Below are 14,197 nucleotides of genomic sequence, written 5' to 3' on the forward strand. Positions count from 1 at the left end.
TTATAAGTTAATGGATGATTTTTAGTTTGGATTTGGGCGACAATAAACCACTGTCAGCCGATAGCTCTGAAGCCGGAAGTACGAAGAATTCTTCTCCTACCCCACAAAATTCTGGAAATCAATATTATCAACGGTTAGTTAATATATTAAATTAATTTATTGTAATCGAGAATTATAATTTTATAATGTAATTTACAGGGAGGGTTCTAGCGAAGAACGTGATAGAGGTTCAAGAGACAGGGTTAAAACTCATGAGTTTGATAAAGACGGTTTTTTGATAACCAAAGGTGATTACTTTAACAATTTAAATTTTATTTGCTTATGTGAAAGTTTAATTAATTTAATATTCTTGATTTAGATGGTTTAACAGAGCAGCAAGTATTGGAGAAATTCTTTGATCTGAAGAAAACCGATGATGAGGCGTATCGAATTTCAATATTGACGGCCATGTATGAAGTGTTGAAGTTTGGTGATTGTAGAAAACCTCTAGAGAATTTTAGGTATTAAATTATCTGTTTGTGTTATTGATTTCATTTTTGATTTACTATAATTTGGATATTTTAGGGGCATAATGAGGGCTATGTTATTACATCTCGACTCTCCCGACGAATCCGGGCTGCTTGCGTCTGTTAGGGTTTTGGTACAGATTTGTCGGCGTCAAGAGATGGAGGCGGTTTGGTTAGATTTTCTTGATTTAATTTTACTCAAACTGATCGATAAGTATTGTAAATTGAGTAAAGAAGTGAGTCATCTTTATTTAATTTTTATTATAACATAATTTAATATATAATAATGTTAATATAATTTTCAGGTTAATCGAGTGATAGAGACCGGTTTGCCTTCTTTAGCTAAAGCCCTACCGTTAGATAAAACAGTTAATTTATTAAAACCTATCATTAGTACCCGCGAGTATCCTCATAACCTGTGCGCCCTCAAGATCGTCACCGAATTGGCGAGAGCTCAACCAGATAGAATCGAAGATAAGCACCTCGAGTCACTGATGCTTGGCGTTTCGACGGTAAATTTATAATAAAAAATATCGACTTTAGTTATAGTTTTTAATATATATTCGGAGTCGATGTAATGTTTATTTTCGAATTTTAGTTAGCTGATCATGAAAATAGTGCAGTGAGAAAAGCTGCTGTATTTTGCATGGTACAGCTAACGCTGGCGGCCGGCGATGCTAGAATGCAGCCTTATATGCAATATCTGACGCCGTCTAAAATACGATTGCTGCAGGTATATACTTTCACTTTTAAAGTGACACAACTCGAAACTATTTATTTTGCCTCTATTGGTATCTATCGATTTATTCTGGTGAAATTCACTGAAAGATTTAATATATTTATGAAGCATGACTTTTAAATACATTTGCTATTATTAGCTCAGTTTCGAGCTCTTCAATGGTTTATAATTCAATTCTTTACTCATTCTTAAAGTTGAATAGATGTATTGGATTCAAATGCCACGTGAACTTCTATATATTATAATTATAACTCCATTGATTAGGTTTTTCAATAACGAGCCAAATTATATAAATTTTGACTGCTATTGTGTGCCAGTGGCTCAGTAATTATCCTCCTTTCATCCTACTTAGGTTCTGTTGTTTTTTATGCAGATAATTGAGTTAGGCCAAAGTTCCAATTAATATTAGAATTTGAATTATAATGCATTTTAATGAATGATTTTTGAGTTGTGTCAGTTTTTTTATTCGTTAAATCTCTTACTAGATTAATTTATTTAATATTTTATTACGTTATTAATCAGGTGTATTTGAGGAAACAACGAGGAGAGCCAATAACGCCTCAAAAAAATTTAAAGCATGGCGAGACAAAGGTTTAGCATACAACAATGATCATGGCGAAAGGGCGTCATGATCAGAAATGCTGACGAGTAACTATTTCATAGATTGTATCGCATTAATGTAACAAAAAAGTCATTGTTTTTAAAGACTATTTCAATACTTGAATGTAAATTATAATTAATTCATACGAATATAAATTATTATTTTATTACCGAGTCCTGTTCATTTACTCTAAAATATGTGTGTATGTCATATACAGCTTGGGTTGAAAGATCGCTTCCAATTTATTTTGTTTTGGGAATGATATTTGGCTCACTTTGTATGTTTTCATACATACTTATAATTCGTCAAAGTTAAAATAACTTTCTAAAATTTATTTAAACATTGTTTTTAAGACATTTTTTCTATTATATATAAATATAAACATAAGTATTATCAATTAACCGTGACATTGATTGAAAATGAGATGCTTAGATTTTTTTTATATGTATGTCAATGTGCTTTCTTTGAATGCACACATTCGTGCTCTTATTCTGTTTCATTTTACAATTTTATGAGTTGAATGTTGTCGTTTGAGGAACCATGGTTTATATTTATATAATATAATATAGTCATTTTCATAGTAAATTATTAGGGAATACGGTTGTTTTGTGTGCTATGAGCGTTAATCATTATATGTATTATTGTAGGTGCGTATTTACATTTGACATTTTATTTTTAAGTTATCTGCAACCATTGATTGAATGAATGCTCAATTAAAATTCCATATAGATCTGTGTGTTTTTTTTTTATTATTATTTTGTATTGTATCAGTTGTATTTTTCCGTAATTTTGTCAATGTGTCGAACGTATTTGTTTATATATACGTGTATATTTATTTTATTCTAATAACTCCATGGTTTCTAAACGCTTGTGAATATGCTGTAAAAGAATTATTGCATTTATATTTAAAAAATCTTTTAGATTTAACTGTATCTGTGCTGTTGGCATTGTATGCTGTTACGTTTAAATTTTAAAAATAATAAAACATACGTTATTACTTGAATTGATCTCTTTGATTTCTCTTTCAATGTTTTGTAAATGTATTGTCAATGTTGGTCACTTGTTATATTCATTTTTGTTCGAGTTAATGTCTCAGATATGTTTTTTTTAAAAAAATATTTGATGTTTGTGATATGCGTTGATTTTAAAGTATTCATTGTTGCCTTAAATGTAATGTCGTTTTATTGAAATTTTAATCAAAACCAGTGAATCATTTTTTTGCTGTTAACTGAGTAGAATCGTGAAGTTTTGGTGTTACATTTATTTATAATATTATATAACAATGTAAATAATACTTTAATCGGCTTGAGAAAACGGGGCGCGGATAATTAAATAAAGAAATATATATATGATCCTTTCTATTCCAATTTTATATAAATACATTAAATACGTACATGTAAAGTATGTGTCATTTTAATGATAGTTTTTTTTTGTAACGTAGTGATCCAACAATTTCGTATTGTGAATATGTGACTGACTTTTTCTCGATTATATTCCAAACATATGTATGTAGTGCCTGATTATTGAAATCGTGCTGATGAATTAAGCTACCACACTGCTTCCGATCTAATAAGGCTACGTCCACAGTGCAGTCTGTGGCGGCAACACAATCCGATTATCGCACGTGGAATATATCCAAATAAATTCTTAGGTATAGGCAGAGCAAAAAGATTGTGACTTCATCTATATTTTCATTTATATAATAATTTTTTTATATCAATATTATGGATATGGATGTGTGTATACATACGCGGCGTATGTATGTATGTAATTATTTTTTTGTAAAACATACTAATTTATGTCTAAAAGTACTATAATATTATTATTGTTATAAACGAATTTCTAAAACGTTGCTATAAACAAGTATATTTCTTTGCTTTGCAATGATGATTTATTATTATATGTGTATTCGTGTATATTTATATACATGTATAAATACAAGCATTGTATGATTATATTCCATGTTATTAACATTATTCTTTTTTTGCAATACGTATAATTGATTAGCATTGCCGTTTTTAATATAAACCTTATATTTTTTTTTCTTATGTGAATATGTCACACTAGCCAAATGTGAAATTTTTGCTTATAACATAAATACGTATGGAAAAATTGTAGTTTCATTATCCGCCTACTGAAAAAATATGTATGTATATTTAAAATATTTTTTTAATACAAAATAATTCTGCCTTTTATGACTGTTTCACTATAGATTTTATCTATATTATAATTAAGTTTGTTTTACTAAAAACTTGTGTTAGACAATTGACTTTTCAAGATTGCAGTTATATTTTTAAATACAAGTGAACTTCCGCAACATGAACTAACCATTATGAGTTATAATTTTATTATGCGACTGAGTAATTTGTAACGTGGTTGTTTATAAATAAACGTGTTATTGAGATAACAATCCTGATTTCCAGAATCACATTCATTCATAGCTTGGTTAATTTCATGTTGTAATGTTTACGAATGGAGCTTCCAAAACACCTATTTGTAGTGAAAATTATTAAACAAAAACATCGTCTATGGTCAAGTGTTAAAGGAAACTAATTATATAATTGGAAATAATTATTTTATAATTTATACAAAAGCTTAAAGAGCCAAATTCAAAACTGAATTATTCATTGAATTTTTAAATGCATGGAAATGAGGTTTCTCTGTTATTAGAAGGAAAATTTCTAATCATTATCTATCAATTAAATAGAGACGACTAATAAACAAGAAAATAGAACATGGAAGTTGTTCTTTTAGATAAATCGGAAGTTTGAAATTTAACCTTAAAATACATATAATGCAGCAAACTAGATAATTGCAGATAGGGCTATTACAGGATCTGACTGCAGCATTGTAAATGTAACCATGTACTAGTTAGTACCAACTAAATAAAAACAATATTATAATTTTCATTCGTCGCTAATTAATATTTATACATGTGCAGGACATAACAATAATGCATATAAAAATATTTACAATAATAACATTAATGGCTAGACGCGTCCATCAACTGCGATCAGAACAAATCTATGCTCTCCGATAGATGGTTAGAGTCGGATAGTTGTGCTTATTGGGGAGTTGTTCAATACTCCTGTTTTTGTATGTAGTATTAGACGGTACACAAAAATGATATTCTTCCAGAACTATCAGCAGCGTGAATAAGTACTTTCGCGACGCGACTCAAAGGAATCACGTCCAAGCATATCATGTAGATATTTTGTGAAAAATATAAATTTATAATATTTTCGGTTTCGACCGGTTGAATTATTTGGCTACTAGATCAACGAAGCGTGCTGAAGGATATACGTAATGAGTGAGTATACAAGGAACCGCGAGCTCCTCAATTCATGCGAGTACCAGAAAATAAATACTAGCATTTTAGAGACTTTATTGTAAATGTATTTTATGTTTATGGAATCTTGACTTCGCTTGAAGGATGACACTTATGAGAGAAGTATATTGTTATTTATTTCATTATAAAACATAAGTTGTGTTCTTATTCTAGAATAGGTCATGGAATGACATATTTCATGATAAATGATAATCTATTGGCAGATGATCACGCACATAGATTTTCAACATCAAATCTTTGAAACTGGTCCAGTTTAGAAGTATTCGCCACTAATAGATAATATTGAGAGAAGCTCTTGTCGCTCCAAGACGCCACTAGATACGTACATCCGAGGTCTACAAAGTTCTACAGTTTCCTTTAGCATCAAATATGTTTGTAAGTATAACCCGAGCCGCAATACTAAAAGAGTTGACTATCTGGATTTTGATTTTGTGAATCATAAGTGATAATAACTGCACAAATTGTATATTAGATTTATCTAGAATTGTAAAAAAAATAAGTAGCACGTAAAAAAGACTAGTTTTCCTTAAAAAGCACGTCAGACTTTGAATGTGACATATGCAGGGAAGCCTCGAAAACAAAAACACAGATTTACAGTAATTCTAATAACTATCAATGTGTAATATCTAAATAATTGCTCAAAACTAAGTAATATCTTTCACAACATGAAGTTGCATAATGAATCTTATCATTTTAAATGCATTCACAGTGGATAAGCAATTATAAATAGCTTATTAGTCAAGCACACACGTACGGATTTGTCCGACGGACATCCGGCAGATCTGTCCGGGCTTCGCCATACACGCAAAATGTCTGAGCTCAGACGAATTCTTATTGGATTTCAGATTTATGTGTTTTTAGGTGATTCTGCATTTCAATTAAACAAGCATATGAAGCCCTATCCCGACAGTACTAGAATAATAACTAATGGCCATTGGCGTGAAAACAATAATCAATTACACGGTTTACAATTATTTTTAACACACGAATAATTTACAATATATAATGTCTCACTGTCTTTGATAAAAAAATGTTAAAAAAAACATTTTCAACGGTAATAATATTGAGTGACCGATGGATCATAAAGTAATAAAACTTTATTTTGATCTTTTAGACCAGTGATTCCCAAAGTGGTCTATATCGACCCCCAGGGGCTATGATAACCTGCAAGGGGTCTACGTCAGCGAAAAAAAATTTGGGGGTACATGAAATAAAAATGGGGGTCCACTGAAGTGGATCTTAACAACCACTGATACTACCTATCTACTAACATTATAATCTTATAAAATAAAGATATATACATTATTTATAAAAGTACCTATGAAGTAAAAAAAATATTATATATGTTTATAAAATTGTGTAAGTTGTAGGATGTAGGCATTCGCTTTGCGGTCGCAATACATTTTGAACTTGTAAAAAACCTGCACATAATGATATACCACCGTGATTCTCAAAGTGGTCTATATCGACTCCTAGGGGTCGACGACGACCTGCAAGGGGTCCATGTCAGTGAAAAATAAAATTGGGGATCCATGAGATGTAAATGTGGGTGACTTTATTTTTGGCTTTCAATGAATGGAATAATCCACATACACAGATAGTAGAAATCTTTCAAAGTGAGTAGCACGATACCAGCTGTCAAAAACACATTTGAAGTTGATGAATTTGCAAAAAATCAATATCAAGCAATCAGGGGGTCTACCCAAAACCGAAAAACATGGCAAGTGGTCTACGAGACAAAAAAGTTTAGGGACCTCTGTTTTAGACGAAGCACATAACTAAAAATCATATGAAATATTCATGTACATGCATACTTGTAATTTATATTTATACATCAATTAATCAGTCAGTTGCTATATGTAGAATATCAGAAGTAGTATTCATCTGTTTTTGCCATCTTAATAATTTTACTCAAGTAATAACCGTTGGTTTTCATTACATACTATTTGACAAATGTGTTTTTTGTATAACAGTATAGTTTAAACTAAAGCATTCGACTAATTCTAAAGAAAATTCCATTGTTATATTAATATACATTGTTATATTTATATACATGTGCTAAACAATTGGATACCAATTGCTGAGATTTCACTGACCACCATCAGCGGATCGTCCAGAGAACATCATTAGGACACGACATCACAACGACAATCTCAGCTACTCTACTAGCACTCAGCTGACAGAATACAACTCGATACGCCAGCGAAGACTTACTTCCGTAAACCGCATTTGTGATACGGTTTTATTTCTCTACTGTGATAAATTGTACATATCAAAATAAACTGTTACCAGCTTTATATTTTGGTTGCAAAGTGACACTACTTCGGCCTCAAAAAAGATGTGCTTAAAGTATAAAAATAATAAGTGTTTTTCTTTCGAAAAAACACACCGTATTGTTTTCGAATGTAGTGATTCTTCTAAAAAATTTTTTTTCTAGAAATGCAAGATTATGATTAGAAATATAAATTTTTCTCAAGAATTCTCATATAATGTTTTTTGATAAAAATTAAATTTAAACAAATATTTTTAAATCACTTTCAACCGCAGTTTTGATTTTAATCCGTATAATTTACAGCTCCATTAAAAGCAGGTAGTACAAAAAGGGACAGATTTCCAATTAACAATCCGAAAACATTATTTTAAAATATAAGTTTTATGACCGACTCTAGGAATTACGATTAACAAACACGCAATCAATGACTTAAGATTAATTATATTATAAAATTTGGCAAGAATTCGTTTGCTTTAAAGTGTTGGAGAATACAATTAAAAAACTAATAAAACTTAATTTTTAAGTAAACAAGTTAAAATATATCTAGTTAGAATTGTTTTATTTTATTGACAAAACATAGAAGTTCAAATTGAACCCTTGCATAGGGTTTATGAAATTCTAGTTAGAGATCTGCTTTTCCATACATGTTTACACATTTGAAGATTTTTAACGCTAAAGACCAAAAGAGGAACTAGAACACTCATTTTGTCAAATAAATCTATTTCACAAACGCGAGTCGCCTAATTACTAGAAAGCTCTGACAATTAGGTACTTTTGAATTAAATTGCGAAAGTTAATCACTGTCGGTTTTGTCGCCGAATCGCATCAAACCGAATGCGCCACTTTTCCATTGTTCCCACGACAATTTTGGTTATTCGCTTGTTATTGCATTGACACGGCCAATATGTCAGCCGGTACAAAAGCTTCCGAGACGATCAAAGCTAACGCTGCGCTGTGCAATTTCACTTTTGAATTATATTCGTTCGCTGTTGAGCCGGGAGATGTCGGCGCGTCGAATGTAGACTTTTAGGCTACGGTACCGCGATTTCAGGTCAGAAAGTGGTGAAATTGCACAAATCAAGATTGCACGAGTATGAGCGTCCGACGATGTCTGATGATGCAGCAGTCCATCTTATCGCTGTCCTGATGATAAGAACTTTCGAAAATCGTATGTTGTCTTTAGGGCAGTCTTCTCCATTAGACATTTTTTTATACAAATACAAACGGGGTTTATAATATGTACAATAATTTATACTAAAATTATTTCGGATTTTGAGGCCGAAGGGGTGTGACGTTACAGTCAAAATTGACGACGGGAACGCTAGGAACAGTTTATTTTATAAGCATTTATGAATTACCACATATTTATGGCAATTTATATGCCGCTATTAGGTGGTGGATTCGAAATGATAGGTTTAGAATATCGGAGAGTCTTCGCTGGAGTGTCGAGCTGAATTATTGTCGGGTGTGATTTGTCGTGATTATGCTGGACTATCAGCTGATGTGTCTCGCGCTGTAACTCTTTAGCGTCTCTTGTCCAAATTCTGGAGCGCCTGTCTCTCTGTGATCAAGTGTCACATATTTTATATTGTTGATTCGAGACAGCTCTGTCGATCGCAGATAAGGATGTTGGCGGGCCAGTTGCATCGCTTCTTAGATACACACGAAGCGCTTACGTATTAAAAGCGAAACTACTAGAGGGCCACTTTCAGCGATCGTGCACGCATGAGTAGAAATAACAATAGTCCTTTTGAAGAAGGTAGAACGCATCGCGCATCCTTTCCAAATAAAACGTATTTTTTTCCGGTGCTTCATAAGGAACTTTTGGTACTTATTTTAGAATATTGATATTAACTTCTCATTTAATACTTGCAATTGCATTCTTAATCTTCATCATTCGGCATTGATTATAATACGCATTCAGGGGTCTTTTTTGTAAATATATATTTAAATATATTGCTTCCAAATATTGTCAATAAATTAATTGACGTCATCAGTACGTTTTTTTCACTAAAGAAAGATTCGGATATAAGTAGAATTCTTCACGTCCTAATTTGCGTTTGTACAAGACTGGTTTTGATACAATCGCAGAAATATCAGTCTTCGTTTTGATCAAATAATATTTAATTTCCACTAAGTTTTTTTTAAAACTCTAACCGAGCCAACGAGATTATAAAATCGACTTAAACACGAACCCCTTGACAGTTCAGTAGCGAACAATACAAAGCTATCCAAATTGCTGCAATTACGTATTTTAATGAGAGATGAACGTGATCACTTAGGTTTTGTGCAACTAAACATTGTCGATGAATCACATAATGCATAATAAATACACCAACTTTATACAAAAAACTATATTTAAGGTTAAATAAGAAAGCAGAACAGTTTGGTTATAATACGCTTAATATTTACATATATGTATATGCATTTATAATATCATAATTTTAGAATGGAACCTCACTTTGCTTAGAAGGGACATACATGTGATAGAAATGTGATTCTAAAGTTCATTCGCGGTGCATTTGATAAGTTGGTCAAATATCATTAGCAAAAGAGCAATTGGTGAGAAAGAGATTGACTGCGGTTGCATGGCAAAAAGGTGATTTATTGCTGGCGAACATCTTCATAATTGGATGCTAAATCTATCATCGTGGGAAGCTTTGTTCTTTTTTGTAACTGTTCTTAATGAAATGTAAAAAATATATAATTATAGTAATATTTGGAGAAATGAAGATAACAAATGACGGTTAACTTTTGTGGGTTATTAATATAAAAAAATCCGAAAGTTATAAATAGTTTTAAACTTGTTAATATGTTTTAAAATTCATATGCATTTAAAAATATGTGGGTAAAAATAATAAAATTATTTTATCATATATTTATCAATCTATAAAAGATTGAATTAAATACAAAATATTAAGTCAGTATAAAACAATATTTTTGAGCAGTTCATATAATTGAATTCATGATAACAGTTCATATCATAGTTCATATAATTGAATAATAAGGAAATCCGGCGAATAAGAAAAGCATAAGATAGAGACCGTTAGGGGCATAATTGTATCCGTTAAAATTGCAACAGCGACTTATACAAAATCGGTAATTTAATTATTTAAGACACACAAATTTTGTGTACCAGAAAAATATGTCATTTTTTTTTTTGCTAATATTCATATAATAACTCATTATTATGGTCGCACTGTAAATGCATAATAATTTAATATATTTGATAGGGCTGCACACACGCCAAATAAATTAATAAAAAAATATGTAGCATACATAACCTAGAAAAAAATATTTAATAAAAAATAAGCAAATATTTTATAAAAGTTAATAAAGAAAAACACACATCAGTGATTATTTTAAATTATTAAGTTAAAGTTATTTAACCAGGGATCTGAAGCTGCTGAAATATAAATGTATGCCTCTGAAGTAGTGGTTCTTAACCGGTGCACCGCGAGAAAATTCGTAAAAAAAAAAAAAAAAATTGGTTTAAAAAAAAAAAAAAAAATCGGACAAAAAATCCGCAAAATAGTAAAATCTTAATGTTTCAATCAATTTATATTTTATTATAGTCGTGATACCCCACAATGGATAAATTTATTACAAAACAAAATTGTGAATCAGACCAAAATATTAATGACACTGGGAGTACAAGTGGAAGAAGTTGTGACGATGTTACTAGACATCATACGTCTCATACAAAAGAAAATATATCCAGTATAATAAAAAAAAAGAATGGACAGTATTCTGAAGAATATTTACGTTTCAGTTTTACTAGCATCAATGAGGAAGGATATCACATTCCACTATGTGTTGTATGTGGAGATGTGGTTGTATGTTGCATGTATCCTGACAAGTTAAATCGCCACTTCACTACGAAGTTTTTTCAAAAAGTAAAGATTACTTCAAAAGATTGTTAAGCATGCAGAATAAACAAGGAAATATTTTGAAAAAACTGTTAAAATTTCCGATAAGGCACAACTGGCGTCATACAAAATTGCTGAATTGATTGCAGTACAATTAAAACCACATACCTGCATGTTGTGAAATAGGAAAAATTATGTTTGATGATGAAGCAAAAAGGAAATTATGAAAATTCCTCTTTCAAACGATACAATAAAAAAATAATTAAATATGTCGGATGATATTGAGAAAACAGTTACCGATAAACTTTCTAAGCGATATTTTGTTTTACAAGTCGACGAATCTACTGACATTAGCGGTAAGGCACAAATACTAGGATTCGTTCGTTTCATAAATGAAAACAAAATAGTGAATCAATATCTATGCTGCAAAGAACTTACCGAGCATACGACAGGACAAGATGTTTTTGATCTTATTCATTCATATTTAGAACAATTTAAAATATCATGGGAGTTATGTGTAGGAATTTGTATGGATGGTGCTCCTTCAATGGTAGGCTCATTTAAAGGATTTGTAACCCTTGCAAAGACAAGAAAACCTAATATTATATCTACGCACTGTTTTTTACATAGAGAATCTTTAGTTTCGAAAACATTACCAGCAGCACTAAAACCTGTACTAGATCAAGTTGTAAATATAGTGAATTTCATAAAATCAACACGCATGTTTAAAAAACTTTGCATTTATATGGAAGCTATGTACGAGTGTTTGCTTTTTCACACTGAAGTCAGGTGGTTATCTAAGGGTAAAGTTTTATGCCGATTCATAGAGCTTAAGAATGAGTTGTTAATCTTTTTTCGAAATGAAGGTATGGATGATTTTGTAAAATGTTTTCAGAATAATGATTGGTATGCTAAAGTTGCATATTAAGCAGATATTTTTAATTACTTAAATAACGTTAACACAAGCATTCAAGGAAAAAACGAAAAATTCATGACATCCATTGACAAATTGACAGGATTTCGGAAAAAAATAACTCTTTGGAAAAATCGAATAATAAAAAAGTGAATATGTTTTCTTCACTTAACGAAAACATTTCCGAAGGAGTTATTTCCGCAATAATAGAACATTTAACTTTATTGGAAGAAAAGATTATATTTTATTTTCCATCCTTAAATATAGAAAATTATGACCGGATACAAAATCATCAAATTAGTCTCATTGTCGACTGATCGTACTCTAAAAATTAAATTTTCCGAAATAACTATGAAGAATTTTTGGGTTACTGTCCAAGAGGAATATTCAGTTCTTTACATGAAGGCACTGAAAATTTTGTTACAGTTTTCAACATCATATTTGTGTGAGCTTGATTTCTCAACAACAACTAATATGAAAACTAAAAAACAAGAAAGACAGGAAAAAAATTAAGCGAAGAATTCAGGGTAATTATATCAAATATTCGACCTAATATTTCTGATATCTGCAAAAGCCAACAAGCCAGGTATCACATTAATTAATTTTTGATTGATCATATAAATTCCATTATGTTAAGCAGGAACGTCATTTTGGGTAAACAAAGGGGGGAAAATGCACCACTTAGATTTGCCACCCAAAGAGCACCTTCAAATATGAATACAAATATTTTTAATAAAACACGTAATTAAAAATTGTTTCTAGGGCAAAATTAATTAACTAAATTTATTTTCAATATTAAACTTTTTTATATAATTTAATTTAAAAAAATTGTTGTGATTTTGTATGTAACTATTATTTTTTTTAAATATGTAATAAAAATGATGTCCACATATTTTTTCGACCTCTTAATTCTAGTGCACCGCCATTTTTTCCCATTATCAAAAGTGCACAGTGACTTTGAAAAGGTTAAGAACCACTGCTCTAAAGTAAAAAGTGTTTGGCCATTTCATTTCTATATTTAAATTAATGATTAGTCTTGCTATACTCACTGTTAATATGATTTCGCATAATATTTTCATATTATTTTTAGTATGACTATAGTATTATTTAATTTATGATATTTAAGACCTACTGTGATTTGGTGTAGAGAAATGTGTGTTAAATATTATTTATATCGCTTTATTTTAAATAATTTCGTGCTTAGAAAAACATATACTACTCTTGTATTCATATATAAAATTATATTTTCTTCAGAAAAGATCTTTACACGTTTACCGGCCAAATCATGTCTATGAAACGTGGGTTGCCCTTTCCAGCTAAATTTAATTTTTTTATTGTAATAAATTTCCACAGAAAATAAATGATTTAAAATAGTGAAGAAACTTATGGAACATACTGCATATAAATATATTAAGAATTTTAGACATAAACCGAATAGAATAAATATATAATTTATACACGTTTCCGGACAAGGAAATACATTACGCACGTGCCGACGACATCTTTACAACTTTCTGTTCAAATGCAGTGGCACGTCGATTACTAAATTACGACCGTGTCGCAAAAAAACCCGAATCCGGGATTCGCGCAAGGTCGCATCCGCGGCATTCTAGCCAATTTTCACTTTTGCATTTTATTATCTGTACGTTTGTAGAATTCGATCGATTCGCCATCGCCGCCGCTGTCATATTATTTGACCCAAATCCGCTGCTTGATTTCTCGACCGTGGAGAAGAAGGCTTTTTTTCGATACACGGCAAAGACACTCCGTAAAGATACCATTGCAATACCGAATGTCTTCCGATCGAGAAATCGCCTTGTGTATCCATTAGCCGTATCGAATTGCACGCGGGTAATGCGGTTGATTAATCATTCGTGATTTGGTGAAAATTCGCCGACAATCAATTAATTTCAATGGTGATAATACGGAATGTGAGAGAAGTAGCTAT

The 14,197-nt window shown here is 30.8% G+C and overlaps 1 protein-coding gene across 6 annotated transcripts in view; it reads left to right on the forward strand.

The window, feature by feature from the left end:
- The window catches only part of chb (CLIP-associating protein), a 40,656-nt gene extending 36,617 nt beyond the window's left edge, over positions 1 to 4,039 (forward strand). For all 6 annotated transcript variants that reach the window (XM_088205025.1, XM_088205027.1, XM_088205024.1 and 3 more), the window contains 7 exons: positions 26 to 133; positions 199 to 287; positions 359 to 500; positions 565 to 742; positions 812 to 1,018; positions 1,105 to 1,239; positions 1,768 to 4,039. In XM_088205025.1, coding sequence (XP_088061151.1) covers positions 26 to 133; positions 199 to 287; positions 359 to 500; positions 565 to 742; positions 812 to 1,018; positions 1,105 to 1,239; positions 1,768 to 1,842 — 934 coding nt within the window. In that variant the 3' untranslated portion in view covers positions 1,843 to 4,039. The remainder of the gene's footprint in view (positions 1 to 25; positions 134 to 198; positions 288 to 358; positions 501 to 564; positions 743 to 811; positions 1,019 to 1,104; positions 1,240 to 1,767) is intronic.
- Positions 4,040 to 14,197: the final 10,158 nt, after the last annotated feature.

This window comes from Plectrocnemia conspersa, unplaced genomic scaffold (assembly GCF_051122295.1).
Source record: "Plectrocnemia conspersa isolate PC_06_02 unplaced genomic scaffold, ASM5112229v1 ptg000002l, whole genome shotgun sequence".
Lineage (NCBI taxonomy): Eukaryota > Metazoa > Arthropoda > Insecta > Trichoptera > Polycentropodidae > Plectrocnemia > Plectrocnemia conspersa.